Below are 22,466 nucleotides of genomic sequence, written 5' to 3'. Positions count from 1 at the left end.
ATGTATGATATTGATTTTTTATCGCTGAGAGAATAAACTATTGAAAGCACAATAAAGTTTTACACCATGAATTATATGACAGATTTTAGAAAAACTTTAAGTATGTGGTATTATTTATAATTAAACGTCGTTTAGTGTTTCCAACTCAGACGAAGTGAATTTTTAAATAATAAGCAGACTCAAATAGTGTCTGTAGACAGTTCAACTGCTCTTGCCGAGAGTTGGTATCTGCCTGTCCGGGTAAAACGACATATAGGCGTGTGTAAAATGTTATGTTGACCAAATGGCATGCCGTATCATTCTGCGTCAATATATTACGCATGACTAGAATTAGACCTCCACTTTTATAATACAACATATATTTCCTGTTTTATTACTTGACATAGTACAAGGTTGTGTGCAACTGTAAAGTTTCTTGCAATTGATTCGTATACACATACAATACATGTGAAGCTATGTGTTAAAATTGTTGAAAGACAATATGCATTAAACGTTTTGACTCGGGATTGTGTTTTTAAATTATTTGTGTATGTGTACTTGCAATTCATTTTGATTTTGGTTCGAGTTTGGCGAATAAATCAAATATTCATACGAGGTAATCGCGAATGGCGTACACGGTATATGGAATTAATAACTGACGTCAAAGCCGTACAACTGTTTAACACGCGCACTGACCATTGGATAGTAACATGTACATATTTTTAATCAAATGCATTTTAATCAAGTGTTCACAAAAATACCATAGTTCACTCAGTTCAGTACACTTTGACATATCAGTTAAGAAGTCATGAAATCACTGTCTTAAACTCCGTAATGGTGTCGATATCAAACATTCCAACAAGTAACTTGCTGTTGTGTACATTGACGAAAACAGATCTAGGACAGCCATCTTCATCGACTGTGGCTAGAATTTTCTTTCCGTCTGTGGCTACTTGACATATTGATTTACTTCCAAAGACAAACACATGTCCTGTGGCTGCCACGTGTATGTTACATGCTATCTCTGAATGTATAAATGCAGAATCCCGGAGCGTGGCTTTGACTGCTCCATCCATGGCCAGGGTGACAAATCTGCCCGCATCAGTGTTGGTCACATAGATCCTTTGTCCATCATTGCTTACTGCAACTCCTACAACTGTACAAGGCCTACAACGTAAACAAACTGGTATAATGCTAATTGTGTTGACATGTATAACTTGTTTACATAATTGCGTAAATCATCCCATCACACAGGTATGAATGGGAAATTACCCCTATACAAGTTTGACGTTACATTCCGTAACTGATAAAGTTCGAGCGCGTCAATAAACAAATGACTAAATTCTTATATGCACTGTCCATTAAAGTAGGTCGTACGTCAATGTCCGACACCAATGATCACAAATATTGACCCACACAGAATTTCGCAAAAATGTATTCGCAATTCAAATATATACGCAAATGTTTCGATTTAATTGCTATCTTATTTCTCTATTGTTAAGATACACCAGAGCAAAATAATGACAACTCTTATAGGCATGATATAATCGAATAAATGTGAGTATACTATATATCACTTTTTCTTTACAAGATCCTGAACCTAGCAACATGTTGTACACATTCCTAGCAATCGCAATGCAATCGTATTTGAAGTACAAATAAAGGGTTTATGATGTCAAAATACGTTACCTGATATTTGCATTCTACTTCTTTTTTACATTACCAACATCAAATGTGTATTCATTTACAAGTTTAATAGCCTAAAAATTATGTTTGACAAACTACAAAGTGTAGTCTTCACGTAACTTACCTGTGAAAAATGAAGACTTATCTTCGTACAATTTTTCACTAATCGTTAATGTCGCCTTTGTTATGCGCTATTCCGTAACATCGATGAGTCAGTTGTATATGTTTTATCGTAATAAGCTTTCCAGTGTCCACTTATAAGAAATGAATCTCATTAAGAGACTTACAGTCGCTTATAGTCACCGCAACTTCATTGGGGGAAATGCCACACGACTAGTGATTTTCTCGAGATCTGTGCACGCAGCGAGACTCTTCTCCAAGTTTTTGTTGTGATCAAATTCAATGTCTACGCTCGTGTTAACGTTTCGAAGAAATAACTCTGCCGCAGCAGTTTGGTCAAGATGTTTTCTATGCAAAATGAATGATTTCTAATGCGATTTAATGCTTTGGAAATCATGCACCTTAATCTTTGAAATTAATGTATCACATTGTTTGCATTCATCCTCCGAAGAATTCTTTAAACTAGAGTGCAATTTATCCAATTCACGTACTGTATGCTGTTGTAGAAGGTCTAAACGGTCGTTGATCTGTCGACGAAAATCAAGAATCTCTTCCAGAATAGTTTCATATGCTGTTTTCAGAGACTTCATATTCTGTTCAATTCTGTTCATCGTTTCTGCTAAGCGTTTCTGAAATTGTTCGATTTTTGATGCAATCTCAGCTACGTTTATAGGTTGTGTTGAAGATTTGCATTTTTCAGATAATAAAACTATATGGCTGCATTGCCTGAAAGATAAATGTGAGTTAATATAAGTAACATATTCAATTTACTAATAAACTTTAACGACTTATCACTATTTCACTCTTAAGTTCGGCGTGTCTCACATATAATTAATAAAAGTTAATCAATCAACAAGTTACATACTCTCTAACAATCAACACGTTAAACGCATTCAACTCAGAAAGAAGTACAAATAAAGGGTTTATGATGTCAAAATACGTAACCTGAAATTTGCATTCTACTCCTATTTTACATTACCAACATCAAATGTGTATTTATTTACAATTTTAATAGCCTAAAAATTGTGTTTGACAAAATAAAAAGTGTAGTCTTCACGTAACTTACCTGAGAAAAATGAAGACTTATCTTCGTACAATTTCTTCACTAATCGTCCATCTGTTGTATAGTGGAGCAAAGCAGTGTCAGAAGTTACGAACATGTCGCCCTTGTTATGCGCTATTCCGTAACATCGATGAGACAGTTGCATATGTTTTATCGTAATAAGCTTTCCAGTGTCCACTTGTAAGAAATGAATCTCATTAAGAGACTTACAGTCGCTTATAGTCACCGCAACTTCATTGGGGGAAATGCCACAAATAGACCACGGATACGTAGTTAGCTTTAGTTGCCCTTTTACGTTATACGCTGGATCGAGGAGTTTAACACACCAATTGTTTACATCAGAAATGACGAGATTCTCGTTTGACATCTCAAATATACCAGTTATGGAGCATTTATTGGTATCAGTAGTTGTTCCCGATTTGAATTTTGAGTTTCCTTGAACATTAATGACCTTGTTGGGACCAACATGTTGAGTTGACACCATACCAACGCGACTAGGGATTTTCCCGAGATCTGTGCAAGAAGCGAGACTCTTCTCCAAGTCTTTGTTGTGATCAAATTCAATGTCTACGTTCGTGTTAACGTTTCGAAGAAAAAACTCTTCCGCAGCAGTTTGGTCAAGATGTTTTCTATGCAAAATGAATGATTTCGCGTGCGATTTAATGCTTTTGAAATCATGCACCTTAATCTTTGAAATAAATGTCTCACATTGTTTGCATTCATCCTCCGAAGAATTCTTTAAACTGGAGTGCAACTTATCCAATTCACGTATTGTATGCTGTTGTAGAAGGTCTAAACGGTCGTTGATCTGTCGACGAAAATCAAGAATTTCTTACAGGATAGTTTCATATGATGTTTTCAGAGACTTCATATTCTGTTCAATTCTGTTCATCGTTTCTGCTAAGCGTTTCTGAAATTGTTCGCTTTTTATGCAATCTCAGTTACGATTATAGGTTGTGTTGAAGATTTGCATTTTTCAGATAATTAAACTACATGGCTGCATTGCCTGAAAGATAAATGTGAGTTAATATAAGTAACATATTCAATTTAGTAATAAACTTTAACGACTTATCACTATTTCACTCTTAAGTTCGGCGTGTCTCACATATAATTAATAAAAGTATCAGTTTTTGGTTTTAAAACAACTATGATTTAAAAATTAAAACGAATGATTTGGTTTGTCATGACATTATAATGTGACATCTGCAGACGTTGCCTTTTCTGATTCTTCTGATGTATATGACATTGACTCATAGTATGGTTGCGGTGTTGATAATGATATAAAGACAATCACTATCTCCATCACAATTATTTTTTCTTATGACAATATCATGTTATAATACAATCAACAAATATGCTGATGCTGATCATTGTGCAAATGGAGTTATTAATAGAACCGGTGATGATAAAATTTATGATGAAATCTATACTGCAGATATGCACGATAAAGTGTATATTTAAGGAAATAAAATCAAAATATATTACCGATCAAAATTATGGTGTTGTTGATTATGATAACAATAATGATATTGATGGTATTTATTAAGTACTATATATTGTCTATGTTGAAAAATCAATTGTTGATTATTGTAAGTATACAAATTTGTTTAAATATTAATTTTAGAATTCATAATTAGTCATTAAGACACGTAGTTTAGTTTTCTTTATCGTATGGATATTTCGCATTAGAGGAGCTAGTGTAAAACCCTACAATGCACATTAAACGTTGTTTTATATGTTTGGTCTAACGGTTATATGATACGTACCTGTGGTTGTTGTGAAATAGACATAACTGACAAAGCAGCTTCTCGTGATCTTCACAGAACATCGTCACTTTCTCAGTAGCGTGCTCCTCACATAACTCCAGAGTATCATCCACTTTCTTATTAACAGGCCCGTTGTCACATTTACCTTTCGCTGATACTGAATGATCCTTCAGTAGCTTTTAATGCATTATCACACACTCGTTGCAGAAATATTTGGAACATTTCTGACAATAAAACCATCCTTTATATGCACTATCCTCCTCGCAAACAGAACAGCACACGTCGTATTTTTCTTCCGATCCTTTATTCTGCGATGTCCCGAAGTTAGCAGCCATGCTCAGATGTCTTTATTGTCAGACCTACTTTCGATTTCCCTATATTCAAACAGCCTGCTGCGTTAGCGTATATATTGTGTATATACAGAGTTGTCGTGCCTGCTTTTAGGCCGAACATTTATACCAATTGGTTAGAATGCCGTGTTTATGGTTGTATAGTTATATTTTTGTTGTTATGATAAACAAAACTTCGACAAACAATAATACACTATTTCTGCATTAAGATATATTCACATTCAGACAAAAATGTACACATTTCGTTGTTGCAATTGTGTTTACTTAGATCCTTATAATGTTTCATACCACTTACCATTATTAACTAAGAAAATGTCGCCCCGGAGTGGGAAACTTGGACATATACGCTATCTGCTATCCTGACATATTTGATATACGCTATGCGAACATATATCCACTACACCACTGTTACATTTGTTTATAAATACACGGAAAACTGCACTGAACATACTGAGTTTAATTGGTCACTTTGTTCTTCATTGTGAGGAAGTTATGAAATAAATACAATTGCAGCAAACGATTTATTAAAATTAAAATATATAAATTTCAAAAAGAAAGCAGCACTAAGAAAACATATACCCACTGTAAAAGTGAACAGCTAAATACACGCGCTTTATGTTTCAATTACAGGGTAATTTATTATCTTATTTAAATGCGTCTCACAAAAGACACTCAAGCAAATTAATCGATGGACATTGTATTCTACGGTTTCTGTCAAGAGCTTGTAACTTTCAGTGATCGAACTCAAACACTCCAAGTTTCCGATCAATAATTTCATAATAAACTCGATGTGAGAGAAATATATTAAAACTGAACGTCTTACTTCCGTTAAAGGTATTTAACCATGAATTTAAGACGTTGATATTCTATATATTAGCATATAAAGTTGTGTTTTAATAACTTAAATTAAATTAAATTGTTGTATTTGTTTGAAATACCAAATTCTGATAAAAACAACAATATTAATCTCTTATCCTAGATTTGGAAGTCATTACCAATCAATAATACTATTAAAGAAATCGCAGATAACAAGTTATCATTTAAATATCAATAAGTCTCTACGATTCACTCGATTAGAATATCGCATATCAACTGTCATCACATTCGGGTTAATAGTTTCTGAGATCTCGTGCGGAAAATGTTTTATTTGTAATGAAAGATCAGTAGTGCGTTCAGTTACAGCGAACGTTCGCTATTGTTCGCGAACGGTCGCGAACGTTCGCTATTGAACGCTCATTTCGCAGCGAACGTTCGCGAACCGAAGCGAACCCTCTCGGGAGGTAGTTCGCTAGCGAAACCAAGATGGCGGACATATAAGTTGTCGTTGTTGTTCAGTGTAACTTCGATATTTTTTCTTCTTTTTTTGTAGTACATAGAATGAATTGAATTATAAACAAAGTGTATAGGAGGTTTTGGGGATTCCGATAATGACGTCAAGTTTGCGCATGCTCAAATTTTGGCCGTCAACACTGCGGCCATTATGCTATTGTTTGCGTTTGATGAACCGCATCGTGATAAGGTTTCAATCATATTCGCGACCCTTTTTAAGAACAACAAAATACTCAGAAATTGAAATTCTTTCAGATTAAATAGAATCCAATGAACGAACACAAATAAGGACGAAAACAAACAACAAATTAATTGATTTTATGTAATCAACATAAAGAAACTGATTTGAACCTATATGTCTGTAAAAACTTACCTTGTCTATCTATCTATCTATACTGTCTAACTCCCCTTGCATGTATTATTGACAGGTGCGCAGTCAGTGCAAGATAAAAGTGTTAAAAGTGAATAAGTGAGAAAGTAAAAGTATGTTAGATTAATCATGCATGGTGAAGTGATTTAAAGTTAAAACTGATAAAAACATGTCTCTCGGAGTTCAAGGGGCAGAAGGGGAAAGCAGGGACCGCTTAAACCCTTCAAGATCAGGATGTAATACTGTAGTGGCAGGGAGGTTATTCCACATCACAATAGCGTCTTGGGAAAAATGAAAACTTATAATAATTTGCAGTGGTATGGATCTGTCTGAAAGAGACGGGGTGCATGTGACGAGTGAATCTGGTGGGTCGCTCGATATATGATGGTAGCAGCACGGCTACTAAACTTGAACAATTTTGAAAAAGATTATTAATTTAGTGTCATTTTGTCTGTTTGTAGGGTCTGCCAACCAAGTTCCTGTTGCATGGAGGGGACACTGTCATATGGAGAATAATTATTCTTGACCCAGCGGACTGCTCGACGCTGTACATTTTCATTTTTTTGTATATTTTGTAAAGTGTGAGGACTCCATACGGAAGAATCATATTCAACATGTGGTCAAACTATTGTCTTGTATGCAAGCTGGCGAATGTTGGAATTTCTTGTCTGTATGTTCCTGCGTAGAAAACCAAGAGATTTATTAGCGTTATTTGTAATTCTATTTATATGGATGTTCCAGGAAAGGTCTTTTGAGATGTCCACAACTAAGTATTTTGCATTGTCAACAGTTTTTAGTATTTGGTGTCTGTAATTTAAAGAGAATTTTGATTTATTTCTGGTTATGTTTAAAACTTGGCATGTACTTGGGCTGAACTCCATTTCCCAAAGATGTTCCCATTTCATTAGTTTATCTAGATCTTCTTGTAGAGTATGGCAGTCATGCATATTGTTGATTGTTAGATAAACGGCAGTGTCATCTGCAAATAAGCGAACTTGAGAAGTAATAGATTTAGGTAAGTCATTTATATAAAGAAGAAAAAGTAACGGACCAAGCACAGATTAACTAAATCCTCTTGATACATGTAAATGCTTTATTTAATTGTTCACATCAATGTTGACACTCTTTATTTCAGCATTTTTAACCACCCAGTGTTTAATTGCCCCATCGTTCATCACAAACCGATTATCTCCATATGATCGGATACTGTCCCGACAATTACTAAGAAAACAGGTTGTCATAAACCCAGGAACCTATACTTGTATGTCTCTGTATGGGGTCATAAACCGCAGATGTCTGGTCAAACACGATTTATGATACCTCCATGTCATCTCTTGGTATGTTAAGCCAAAAACTAAACAGTTGCTTTAATAAAATATTTGGACATATTTTGAAAAATAGACGTACATTTGTCCGAAATGGATCAACAGGAACAATTAAGTATATATATATTAGCCAGTTTAAACCAGAGACCTACGTCTCTGTACAAACATAACAATAAAGTGTTTAATAATAACAATACATTAAAAATATTGTGGAATTTTACTGCTACACAATTAACGTATTTAACGGGTACCTGCAAATATAACGTTTAAATATCGTGCGTTACTGCAGTGTTCGAAACATCATCGTGAAAACAAGCAATCGCGTTTGATCATAATATGGATAGAAAAACTTGGGTAAAATAAATGTATAGATTTATGGTAAAATAAAATGCCAGAATTGTATCGCTCATTATCAATACAAAAGAGTGTTCAATATACATGTACATTCAAAGACAGTTCAATGCGCAAAATATGCATGTGTTTTTTTCCATTTGAATGCTAAAATTTATTAATATTTTCATTAAATGTAAACGAAACGAAAATTCATTCAATGTAAAAGAAAATTACAACTATATTTGAAGATTGTAATGTATTGCGCTATTTAAGGGCTTTATTTTATAACTGATTCAATGCACCTCTTACACTAAATTTCGATCGCTAATGAAAAATAACACTATCGCATCCACACCACTTGTAATATTAATAAAACTATTATAGGTTTTATTATTTTTGAAATATATTTTATTTAAGTCTTAATCTAAAAAAGAATACGGGTATTTATAGTTTTGTATTATGAAATTGTCAGTATTTAGTCCTCCGACGACCTTTCCTCTGATACAATGTTGTTATTCGCGATTTCCTCCATCAAAATCGCAATCAATATTCTGGGAGCCGCCATCTTGAAACGCTCGCGCCGAACTTATCGTTCAATAAGACCGAATCGGAAACGAACGATCATTGGCGAACGTTCGCTGTAACTGAACGCACTACAGTATTTTACTGACAAAGCCATGGCGCAAACGACTTGAAAATGTGCGCATGTAAGCCCTATAGGGATGCGGCATTAATCTTATGTTCCATCGAATCTGGATCATAAGTGATCTAATAAGGACACGAAAACATACATATATAATCCTTTGTTCCTGTTTATGTTTAAGCGAAACAATCCGAAAATACACGCATTTCCACGCATTACAGACGCGACTTATGAAGTGGTGTTATAACATTCGAATAATAAGTGTCCGAGATCAAACGCGTAAGTGAATTATTATTCAAAAAGCAATAATCTCTTGAAAATCTGATCGGAACAACTTTTCAAAATGCGCATGCCCGCAAAAATAGAAAAATACTTAAAACATTATTGATCATGCATTCCTGAGATCTTTCTCGGCAAAAAATGCATTAGAGAAGGTCATAGTAATAATCAGACGGCAATAACTCCCTGAAAAACTATTTTACCGGAACGATCTGATAACGATGCACAGTCCGACCCAACAGGAATGCTGCAGGTTACCGTATACTAAAAACTTTTGGTGTTCAATTTCTTTAAAAAAAATGGAACGTCATTTATTTGAAGATACAATTCTCTGTATGGGCACTTGCCAAAACTTCATTTGTTGAATATTTATGTGTAGACGTGGTAGGGAAAACATTTTTGTATACTAGAAATTCACTGTTTTGCTTTTAGGTTAAGACTACATGAGACTTTCAAATTTTGCGGGAAATCCACTTCAAGTGAAGAGAAGCGGGTAAAAAGATGGCCGTAAAACAGTGACCGTAGATTCGCGTCGAGTTCTGTCTTACATATCGCATGCCCTATCTTTTTCAATGTTTTAATCAATTAGGCTTCGAATGCTATTTAAAAAAGATATGGTTGTTGGAGTGTCTACGCGCACAAGTTTGACTTTATTTTTCGTTACATTGCATTTGTTAAGGAAATCTTTTTGTATATTGTTACCTGCATATCAGATTTCTATAATTAATCATTCGCAAATTTCATTCCATCATAATTATAATTCGGACATTCGGACAAAGCTGCGGAGCGCATACAAATATAAAAACGGAAGTTTGATATTGAAAGCATGTTGTACATGTGATGTTTACATATTTTAATGGTGGTAGATAATTTGTTTGCGATATATTTGAATAAAAATAAAATATTGTTTGCAAGGTATATGATATGTATATGTATTGAATGAAGCCGGTAATTACGTTATTGTGGCGTTGTGTTCTCGGTACTCTTAATCAAATGAGCTCAAAGAAATAGTAATAGTAGTAATAGTAGTAGTAGTAGTAGTAGTAGTAGTAGTAGTAGTAGTAGTAGTAGTAGTAGTAGTAGTAGTAGTAGTAGTAGTAGTAGTAGTAGTAGTCGTAGTAGTAGTAGTAGTAGTAGTAGTAGTAGTAGACGTAGTAGTAGTAGTAGTAGTAGAAGTAGTAGTAGTAGTAGTAGGAGTAGTAGTAGTAGTAGAAGTAGCAGTAGAAGTAGTTGTAGTAGTAGTAGTAGTAGTAGTAGTAGTAGTAGTAGTAGTAGTAGTAGTAGTAGTAGTAGTAGTAGTAGAAGTTGTAGTAGTAGTAGTAGTAGAAGTAGTAGTAATAGTAGTAGTAGTAGTAGTAGTAGTAGTAGTTGTAGTAGTAGTAGTAGTAGTAGTAGTAGTAGTAGTAGTAGAAGTAGTGGTAGTAGTAGTAGTAGTAGTAGTAGTAGTAGTAGTAGTAGTAGTAGTAGTAGTAGTAGTAGTAGTAGTAGTAGTAGTAGTAGTAGTAGTAGTAGTAGTAGTAGTAGTAGACGTAGTAGTAGTAGTAGTAGTAGTAGAAGTAGTAGTAGTAGTAGTAGGAGTAGTAGTAGTAGTAGTAGTAGTAGTAGTAGAAGTAGTAGTAGTAGTAGTAGTAGTAGTAGTAGTAGTAGTAGTAGTAGTAGTAGTAGTAGTAGTAGTAGTAGTTGTAGTAGTAGTAGTAGAAGTAGTAGTAGTAGTAGTAGTAGTAGTAGTAGTAGTAGTAGTAGTAGTAGTAGTAGTAGTAGTAGTAGACGTAGTAGTAGTAGTAGTAGTAGAAGTAGTAGTAGTAGTAGTAGGAGTAGTAGTAGTAGTAGAAGTAGCAGTAGAAGTAGTTGTAGTAGTAGTAGTAGTAGTAGTAGTAGTAGTAGTAGTAGTAGTAGTAGTAGTAGTAGTAGTAGTAGTAAGTAGTAGTAGTAGTAGTAGTAGTAGTAGTAGTAGTAGTCGTAGTAGTAGTAGTAGTAGTAGTAGTAGTAGTAGAGTAGTAGTAGTAGTAGTAGTAGAAGTAGTAGTAGTAGTAGTAGGAGTAGTAGTAGTAGTAGTAAGTAGCAGTAGAAGTAGTTGTAGTAGTAGTAGTAGTAGTAGTAGTAGTAGTAGTAGTAGTAGTAGTAGTAGTAGTAGTAGTAGTAGTAGTAAGTAGTAGTAGTAGTAGTAGTAGTAGTAAGTAGTAGAAGTAGTAGTAGTAGTAGTAGTAGTAGTAGTAGTAGTAGTAGTAGTGTAGTAGTAGTAGTAGTAGTAGTAGTAGTAGTAGTGTAGTAGTAGTAGTAAGTAGTAGTAGTAGAAGTAGTAGTAGTAAGTAGTAGTAGAAGTAGTAGTAGTAGTAGTAGTAGTAGTAGTAGTAGTAGTAGTAGTCGTAGTAGTAGTCGTAGTAGTGTAGTGTAGTAGTAGTAGTAGTAGTAGTAGTAGTAGTAGTCGTAGTAGTAGTAGTAGTCGTAGTCGTAGTAGTAGTAGTAGTAGTAGTAGTAGTAGTAGTAGTCGTAGTAGTAGTAGTAGTAGTAGTAGTAGTAGTCGTCGTAGTAGTCGTAGTAGTCGTAGTCGTAGTAGTCGTCGTCGTAGTCGTTGTCGTAGTCGTAGTAGTCGTCGTAGTCGTCGTCGTAGTCGTCGTAGTAGTAGTAGTCGTAGTAGTAGTAGTAGTAGTAGTAGTGTCGTAGTCGTCGTAGTCGTAGTCGTCGTCGTCGTCGTAGTCGTCGTCGTCGTCGTCGTCGTAGTAGTAGTAGTCGTAGTCGTAGTCGTCGTAGTAGTAGTAGTAGTGGTAGTCGTAGTAGTCGTAGTAGTAGTAGTCGTCGTCGTCGTAGTAGTAGTCGTAGTAGTCGGTAGTAGTAGTAGTAGTAGTGTAGTAGTAGTAGTAGTAGTAGTAGTAGTAGTAGTAGTAGTAGTAGTAGTAGTAGTAGTGGAAGTAGTAGTAGTAGAAGTAGTAGTAGTAGTAGCGGCAGTAATAGTAATACACGTAGTAGTAGAAGTAGCTCTAAAACACCATTGGTTAATGACATTCATGAACTCAAAACTAAGCGGGTACATCTCAATTGATTCATCTGCTCCTGCAAACAAAACACACATTTAAACCTCCTTTATCAACATAATTATTGTACGGAGCTCACTGCATACACCTAGCTACGATGCGCTTTAACTACCTATCTGACTGTTTAAATGCCACAACTTTTGAACATTTATCTCCGGAATAAAGAGCTGGTGGACTAACATTGCATTGCTGTTATTCAGTATACTGATCTATTGTTGATATGTTTGCTTCAGCAAGCATTTGGAAATAAAGCAACACTATGCATTTATGGGCAGATGTATTCAACACTCTAAATAATACATGCTTCAATTTCACCGAAAAATGACTTGTCACTGACATACGATTTCGGAGCTGGCAGACATGACAGATCAGCCTCTAGTGATCTTCACAGATCATAGTCAGATTTTCAACAAAGTGCTACTAACATAATTCAACATTATCATCCAAAGTTTTGGAAATATTCCAGTTGCTACATTTTGATATTACCCAATGATTTTTCAATGCTCTGTTGTGCATAACCATTCATTCAGCGCAGTATGCATTCGAGCATTTCTGACAATTAACCAGTCCTTTCTTATTTATGCTCTCATTTTCGCAGACAGAACAACACATATCCTCTATATTGAGAAGTTTTAACACCGAAGCCATTTTCAGATGTATTTGACATACTACTAACGATATCGATATAACCAAGCCGCGTTGGTTGATATGTCTGCATAGACTTGTCGAGCCTGTGTTAAGGCCGATCATTTTTTTGTCAATTGGTTTATGTTTTATTTTATAATAGTTGTATATGTATGTGTTGTGTTACATAAGTTACACTTGAGATAACTATTATTTACATGAACATGTATATACCATTCAGACACACAGGTTTATAGTTCGCAGTTTACATAAAGATTATTTATCTCAAGTGCTAAGATTAACTTCACCTCTCTTCGCATAACATAGATGCAGAACTAATGATAACATCGGTAGATCTGTGATATAGATGGACTATTAAATCTAATCTTGAAAGAGAAAATACGATAAATTATCCATGTGCAATGCATCGTTTTTGAGTATATTGATAAGAGTTATTCGGCTGCATAGCAAACATGTTGTGCTGTTTAAATATATTTTCGTTTACTTCAATATTGTTATTGTTATTGCTGTTTTCCTATTTTTGTTTATTTTAAATTTATATTAGGACACTTTTTGGTGCAACTATTTATCGAAATCTTAATCACAAAGTTTGAAATAATGCAAATAGAAATACAACATGCACATTATAGATTGATAAATCATGCGGATTGTGTGTGAGATGTTACCTTTTAAGATGGGTTTAATACACATTACTAGCATCATTTTATAACAACTTCAGTTAAATAACTATTCTTTAAAATAAACATAATGTATTAATTAAACATAACTATGTGAAGAAGGTCAGAAACTTGCCAATACATTAAACTATAATGTTACATGTATTAAATATTTATAGTTTGAACCTCAAACATTCACAGCCTACATTCTATGGTGAAAATAATCTAATGTTAAACTTACCGACGAGTTTTTAATAATTTAACTGTGCATATATTTCTATACATGCACAGACGAAGCAAGGCTAGTCTGGGGGTTAATATTGAATGGCTGAAAGGTTAACAATTGATAGTCTGTAGATCATAAATGTAGCGTATTTATGCAAACGCTATTATAAATAGAATTGCGAACGAAAAGGCGAGGTAAGGATAGATAATCGTTAATGAAACAATGTTTCCAAAATACATGCATTCGAAATGTGATGCTTTTAGTGGCCTTTAGATGTCCACAAATTTGTTTCTGTTCAAACACATGGTGTAACGAGTGATCACATAGATTTGAACCCACGAGAATGAAATTCGCGGTTGAGCACGCTCTATTCGTATTAATAAATATACACAGCGGTTGATGTTAATGTTCTGTAAATTGGCGGTGTAGACCTCCCTTTGCAAATACCGTATCGGTAAATATTGAAAAGATTTTTTTTTATTACCACTTCGGAAGTTTTAAGATCGCTTTATTAAGAATTGAACGCATAAGATGTTAACGGACGACTTATGACCCAGTGATCAGGGAAAAACTGTAAAGCGCCTTTGAACGCACATCTCGAGTATGAAAATATATAAATGTGGTATCAAAAAAAAAAAAAGGGTTTGCGATAAACTGACCACAGTCTAAGTGGGTGCATTAATGATGTGGTTCAAATACAATTCAAACATTAAACAAATGACACACATTTTTCGTAAATGAAGGAAGTCTCTTTGTGAGAAATGTTAACTATAATGTTTAAGTATAACACTGTCTAAATCTAACACTGTTTTAATAATGATAAAACGTTTACACAACCAAATCTTTATGAAGAAATTATTAACATCATTCATAGTTACTTAATAAAGTTACATCAAAGCATTACATAAACTCGTTGTATTATATGAATTATTGGCAATGTATTGATATTTTAATGCAGGTAGATTTAAATTTAGTAACGAATTTAGTACATAAGCTACCGGTAGTTTTTACTACTTATTATTATGTTCTAAGTATTATTATAAATTCTTTTATGATTTATACACAATCAAAAGATAACGTTCCGAGATAAAGTTGGCGTGATTTGCCAATAGAAAGCAGCACTTACAAAAGATACATACCATGTGAAAGAGAACAGCGAAATAAAAACGCTTAAGATTTCAAAAATAGTGTAATTTATTTCTTTATGTAAATGCTTCTCAATAACGAAATTAAATTGAATACATGTATGGACTATTTATTCCACGGTTTCTATTAAGAGCTTGTAATTTTTCGCAAGCGTACGGTGGCATAGATGTTACATTTACTCCTCTTTCTTTTTTTACATTGCACGCCTCTGTTTTTCTATCTCGTGGCCACGACTTACTATCTCGTGGCTACGAGTAAGCTATGTCGTGGCCTCGAGTTACTAAGTCAAAGCCACGAAATTGAAAAACAAGGAGTGCAAAACTAACTAAAAAGGGTAGTGCAATTAAAAACGAGCGGTGCAGTAAATAAAAGAGGAGAGAATTTTAGCTATCTCGTGGCCACGAGTTCAATTAAGAAATTAAGCACTAAAGTTTGTTAACTCATCAATTTTTTCACGCGGAAACGTACCATTCGTCAGACAAAAGGATGGACGTAAAGCCATCGAGTAAGACAAACACAATTGCAGGATAAATTACTTTCAGGCCCACGAAAAGTCATTCAAAAACAGTAGAACTCGGAAGGACGGGCAAAGCGGTGACTATATGCCTCGCCACCATTTCGGGAAATGATAATAGAAAAGACGGAAGAGATTTTCTAAAACATGCTGAATATTCGAAGACAAACAGATTATCAATTTTTCTTTATAATTCTAGATAATTAATTTGCATTAAATTATAGATAGGCTTGACATCGCATTTGTGCAAACGATTTATTAACAATCATACTTTTAACATTAATATTATCGAATTGAGAAATAATTTCCGGTTAAATGTTTGTTACAAACACTCACAAAAGGCTAGGTGTGCCGATTAATAAGAATAAAACTCAGATGGTTAAATCCAGAATTGTTTGGTTACAGCATCAGAACGACCGCAACAACTATTTCGAATCTGCATATAATATATACTTTTCCTGTGTTGTAGTAATATTGTTTAAATTAAAAGTTCGCCCATTTTTCAACGCAATGCATAACAACGTGCGTTTTGCGTGAATAATTTATAATAAAACATTTTAAAATGACGTCGACTTCATTCCTTAACATTGAGGACTGATCGATGGTACGTCATACGTGTTTAAAATACTGTAATGGCATTATGTTCACAAATGCAAATTACATACAAAATAATTTAAAAATTCGGCTGAACTAAGACACATAATTTGTATTCCTTGTGTGTTTTACACCACGTGCTTTTTAATTGCAGACATTATTTGGTTGTCAAGTTTGCTAGATCACGCGTTTAAGCACGTTATATTAACTAAACACTCTCTTTGACGTTTCTAAATCACTTGTATTTTTCTTCTTTGTCTTTTGATGATAAGATACTAGTCATGGTAGATAGAATGCCAAGAGTAGAGATTAAGACCGATATCACTAATAATTTTGATACTTGACAGTGAGCATATTTTACATGTAGGCACTACAAATATCCATAGCATTAACAAAATGTTTCTACCAATAAACATTGTGTGCACATTTATTAATAAAGCATTTTACAGGCGTGCTACATGCTAATGTTTCGTAAATACATGGAACACATGTGACGTTTTGTGTAGCATAATTATAAAAAACATAAGCATTTAACGTTTTAATTCGTTACTAAGTTGATTTATTATATTTGCTAATATGTCATTGCAATAAATATCGATTTTGTTTCGATGATTACAAAAAGATCTCGTATTATGTATGATGTAATTATCAATAGTGTACATGACATATGACGGTTTTGTTAAATATTCTAAATACATAATGTGTTTATGAACATGCGTTTGAAAATGTGCTCATCAACAGCATTGATATGCAGATGATTTGAAATCTGTACAGATCCATTGGATAGTTACATGTAAATATTTTAAATCAAATTTACGAAAAAATATGGATATGGACATAATAATACAATAATTCACTATGTTCAGTAGAATTTTGAATCTCACTCAAGAAGTTATGAACTCGTTATTTTGAACTCAGTCATGATGCCGTTATGAGCCATTGCAACAAGTCACTTGTTGTTGTCTACATTGACGTAGACACACTCAGGACAACCATCCACATTGACTCTGTCTAAAAGGTTCTTGCCGTCTGAGTCTACTTGACACACAGATGTTTTACCAAAGACAAACACTTGTCCTGTGGCAGCCACGTGGATGTTGCATGTTAAGTAACAATACTTGAATGAGTGACCAGCATGCCATGAGTAAAGTCAGTCACATAGATCATCTTTCCATCAGAGCTTACTGCAACTCCTACAACTGTATACGTTATACACATTAGTATGACGATAATTGTGTTAACATACATTCGCTGTATATATTATAGCGTAAAACATCCCGTCACCTTCTTATATATGGGATGAATAATCTATTACCCATTAACAATTTTGACTTAAAATCAATAGCTGGTAAATTTCGAGCGGGCAAATAAAATATCCTTTATTATTATCTCGACTGGCGATTTAAGTATGTCGATTGTCAATGTCCTTACTCCCATGATCACACATTTTGACTAACATAAACTAACAAACCAATATAATTGAACAGTTCTCAAAACATTTAATATGTAATAGATGTTCTTATTCGTATTTACGCGTGCTAATAAAATAGTTGAATTTCATATCAAAACGTTATCGATTAAGGTATTTTTTTACGGATAAGAAATAATATCTGTTATATATGCGGTGCAACTGACCATAATATATGTAACATGACTGACAAATATATATTCAAATAATAAGTAAGTCTACGCGCAGATAACGATATTCTTTGCACAGTTTCTGGATAACCAGCCAAGTTCTAGTCAGATCTACTCAGGGGTTGTGTAGTAAATAGTATCGAGTGCACCGTTACGATCTCCCATATGACCATCTGTAAAATATGCGACGTTGTTTGTTGGGTATCGAGGGATATTGCGAATAAGAGGAAACAATCCAGAAACGCAACGGTGCCTTTAAATGACCAATTTTAAGCATCTGGTAAAATGCGACTCGGTTTAATATCCGATGCGAAATACGAATACGTATGTTAAGTATGAGCTGTGGAACGAACGCAGCTTACACTTAGTCAAGCAATCACAGAAACACACAAGCCTGAAAACACAGTAACCGCGTAGTATCGCAATTCAAATATAAACCAAAAATAATTCGATTTAATTGCTATCTAATTTCTCTATGGTATTGATATACCAGAGAAACCTAATGACAACTTGTGTAGGTACGATGAAATTAAATAAATATGAGTATACTCAATTTCACATTTCCATGACTAGCTCCTGAACCAAGCAACATGTCGTACACATTCCTAACCATCGCAATGCAACTCAGAAAGGAGTAGAAATACAGGGTTTTTGATGTCAAATTACATAGCCTGAAATAGGCATACTACTTCCATTTTGCAAAGCCAACATGAAACATGTATTAATTTTACAAGTGTAATAGCCTAACAATTATGTTTGACCAAAAAAAAAATATTCTTTACGTACGTTACCTGAGAAATTTGAAGATTTATCTTCGTACAATTTTTTCACTAATCGCCCATCTGTTGTATACTGGAGCAAAGATGTGCCGGACGTTACAAACATGCAGCCTTTGTGATGCGCTATTCCGTAACACAAATGATTCAGTTGTATATGTTTTATCGTAATAATCTTTCGCGCGTCCACTCGTAAGAAATGAATTTCGTTAAGAGACTTATAGTCGCTTACAGTTACCGCGACTTCATCGAGGGATATGTTACACATGGACAACGGATCCGAAGGTAGCTTTACATGCATTATAACGTTGTTTGCCTGATCAATGAGTTTCACACACATATTGAAGCCGTCGGATATGACGAGTTTCCCATTGGACATCTGACATATACCAGCTATGGAGCAGTTGGTGGTATCAGTAGTTGTTTTCACTTTGAATTGTGACTTTTTTTAACGTTAATTGCCTTGTTCGGATCAACATGTTTAGGTGACAAAATGCCAACGCTTTTGGAGATTTTCCCGAGATCTGTGCAAGCAGCGAGACACTTCTCCAAGTCCTTGTTTAGTTGAAATTCGATGTCTTCAGTCGTGGCTTTTCGAAGAAATAACTCTGTCGAAGCAGTTTTGTCAAGATATTTTCTATTCCAAATAAACTCTTTCTCAGGCGATCTTCTGCTTTTAGTAGTATGAACTTTAAGCTTTGAAATAAATGTCAAATATGTTTTGCGATCATCATCTTACGAATTCTTTAAACTGGAATACAGCTTATCTAATTCGTTTAGTGTTGCTGTTGCAGACGTTCTAAACTGTCGTTGATATGTCGACGGAAATCAATAATTTCTTCCAGAATAGTTTCATATGATTTTTGCAGAGACTTTATATTTTGCTTACTTCTGTCCATCGTTTCTGCTAAGCGTTTCTGAAATTGTTCGATTGTTGATGAAGTGTCAGCTACGTTCATGTGTTGTGATGATGATTTGCATTTTTTTAGATAATAAAACTACCTGAAATATACATTTGAGTTAATTTCAGTAACATATTCAATTGACTAATACACTTAATCGACCGATCACTATTTCCCTCTTGAAATCGGTGTGTCTCACATATAATATATAAAAGTATTACTTTGGTTTTAACACAACGATGATTTTAAAATTCATAACGATGATTTGGTGTGTCATGACATTATAATGTTATTTTTCTGATTATGCTATTGATTATGAAACAGATACATAATATGGTTGCGCTGTTGATAATGACATTAAACCATCATCATCACCATCAACATTATATGTTGTTATCATACTCAACAAATATCATGCTTATAATAATGTAATTATGTTCTTTATAGAACCGGTGATGATACAGTTGACGATGATATCTATACCGCAGATATTCACGATAAAGTGATTATTAATGTGAATACAATCAAATAATAATACAGATCAAGATTATGTTGTTGATATCATGATGATGATAACAAAATATTGAAAATGAGAAATTGATGAACTACTTGATACTCTCTTGGTTGAATAATCATAAAATGATTGTTTTGAAAATGATTTTTCTACAAATATGATTACATAATAATTGTATAATTAAGTAGTAGTCATTAGATGTAAATCACCATCATAACCATCACAGTTTTCGTTTGTTTAAACAATATTCAACATACTATCATGGTGATAATTTTGAAAATGAAGGTATGATAGAACAGGTAATGATAATGATGATGATTTATATACTGCCGATATTTACGATATATTGTATCATCTTAAAGTGCATAAAATAAATTATGGTGCAAATCCAGATCATCTTGTCGATGACGATGATGAAATTCTTGATTTTGTCGTTTTTGACCTATCATGCACATTTTATTTTGAACATGATGGTGACATGAATATGTTTAACTGATTCATAGCATAATTATAAATTAAGACTTATTATGGTATACACAATGTGCACGTATCTTAGTTTATTTTTTATTTTTTAATCTGCGAACAAGTCCCTTCAAATAACAAATGTATCAAATAATTAAATTATATTATTTTAACTCATTTGCATCTCAGAAAGAGTCCTTTATAATAGTAGTGAAAAACGTATCAATTCCACATTTTAGGAGCTAGACCCTCGACATTAAACCGTGTTTTCTATGTTTAGCCTTATAATTGTATTATCGCGTACTTAACACAAATAATCATAAATGACAGAGCAGCTTATCATGATCTTCGCAGAACATCGTCAATTGCTCAGTTGAGTGCTCCTCACAAAACTCCAGTGTATCATCAACTGTTTTGGTTACAGGCCAATTGTCATCTCCCCCTTTTGCAGTTACTGCGCGATCCTTGAGAAACTTATTATGCGTTAACACACAACTGTCACATACATATTTCGAACATTTCTGACAATGAAACCGCCCTTCATTTACATTTATCGCCATCTTTGCAGATGGAACAACACACCTCGTAAACAACGTCTGATCCTTTTTGTTGCGATGATTCAAACGTGGTCGCCATTTTTGTATGAACCTACTTTCGATTTCTCTATGTCCGAAACGTGTACTGCCTCTGTTTTAATCTTCGATATGTTATCTACGTTTAGGCCTGACATATGTTATCGTTCGTTTTCACAGGGTGTTCTATCATAGTTCATTTCTTTAGCATTTTCAGAATAAATATTGTCTATAAAAAAGGTGATACAATTATCGTATACGTTATTAAATGTTACGTTGTTAATTTATATAATTATTGAATTGTCGAATTCGCACAATAACAGAATACATGTATCTAATGATTTATCAAGCGAAAATTATAGCTTGTGATATATTATTTAGTAGTATGATCCCGAAAAATATACATTAACATATCTATTTGTATTTCAATAAGAAAAACAACATGTTGAATTTAACGAATAAAACTCGGAATAGGTAATTTAATAGACTGTAAGGCACAATACTCATTTGCTTGTCAATTAAATACGTTCAATACATTATAAACGTCAATGTTTGTCAGTAAGTAGTTTTAAAGCGGGTCTTATTTATGTAATGTATTACATAAAGACCCTGGGACAACGCAGTAATTATGTTGTATATAATTAATTAAACAGTTCTTTAAGAAAATGACGTGGTAGGAAGATATAACTGTTAAAAAAATCACAAATCGAATGAGGTTCAAATATATTTTATTGTAAGAAAAAAATTAAAAACGAAAATAACATCGACATCAGATTAAAATCTTAGCATCTTTAAGTTGGTGATTTACATGAGATTTAGGTGAGTCTTAATAAACTGACAGGGAACAATTTGCACGATAGAAACGTTTTGAAAACACAATGTGAATAAACTACACTTTAAAACAATGTCTGAATAATTTAAGTAAGTATACAGTGATCCAGCATATTCCGGATGTACACACGTGTTATTTTGAAAGTTGTGAAAACCTTGCGTATAATACTGTTGATCAAATACGAATAAGCATATCTAATGAGAGGTTCGTTTTAGGAAAAGCTACTATAACGACGTTAACATTGCCATCTTTGTAAATTGGTGCTGTGTATTATTATGGCGAATATTAAGTCAACATACACGATTTGAATTTACTAAACATTAATATATTTACATGTTATCATTGATTAAAAACACAACGAGTTAATTTTGCAGTTAAGTTTATCCCTATGTCACCCGAATGATTATGATACATACTTACAAATACAAACAAACCCGAGAAAGAAAACTTACATTGATAAGATTTCATTCATGTCAAATATAGTCAACAGGTATTGATGAGGTACATATCATACAAACGTTCTGGCTTGATATATAACTCAGCTACATAAATATGTTTATAAAGTTGATATTCACCCTTCCTAGTTTGAAAACCTCTTGACGGATACGCACATGAAATCGTGTTTCCACATCCCAAAATATCAAATTAAACGAATGCTAACCTATACGCAAAGGGATAGACAAACGCCTAAATGACATATTGAATACATAGTTG

The 22,466-nt window shown here is 33.7% G+C and overlaps 1 protein-coding gene across 7 annotated transcripts; it reads right to left on the bottom strand.

Annotated features, from left to right (window-relative positions):
• Positions 1-21,024, bottom strand: LOC127841026 (uncharacterized). 7 transcript variants are annotated; one of them, XR_008030673.1, is made up of 4 exons: positions 20,653-21,012; positions 2,852-3,854; positions 1,790-2,511; positions 1-1,146 (listed from the first exon to the last, which is right to left on the bottom strand). XR_008030673.1 is itself a non-coding variant. In XM_052369533.1 (3 exons), the coding sequence occupies exons 2-3, from the start codon at positions 18,847-18,849 to the stop codon at positions 786-788; spliced, it is 714 nt and encodes a 237-aa protein (XP_052225493.1). In that variant the 5' UTR covers positions 18,850-19,472; positions 20,931-21,024; the 3' UTR covers positions 1-785. The 7 variants fall into 7 exon arrangements, 2 of the variants coding, with proteins under 2 accessions (XP_052225493.1, XP_052225492.1); XR_008030675.1 differs by having other exon boundaries at positions 1-1,135; XR_008030676.1 differs by having other exon boundaries at positions 1,790-2,186; positions 3,531-3,854.
• Between the last annotated feature and the right edge of the window lie 1,442 nt (positions 21,025-22,466).

This window comes from Dreissena polymorpha, chromosome 8, assembly GCF_020536995.1.
Source record: "Dreissena polymorpha isolate Duluth1 chromosome 8, UMN_Dpol_1.0, whole genome shotgun sequence".
Taxonomy (NCBI): Eukaryota; Metazoa; Mollusca; class Bivalvia; order Myida; family Dreissenidae; genus Dreissena; species Dreissena polymorpha.
Note: the sequence above shows the minus strand (reverse complement) of the source record. Positions and strands in the feature narration are given on the sequence as shown.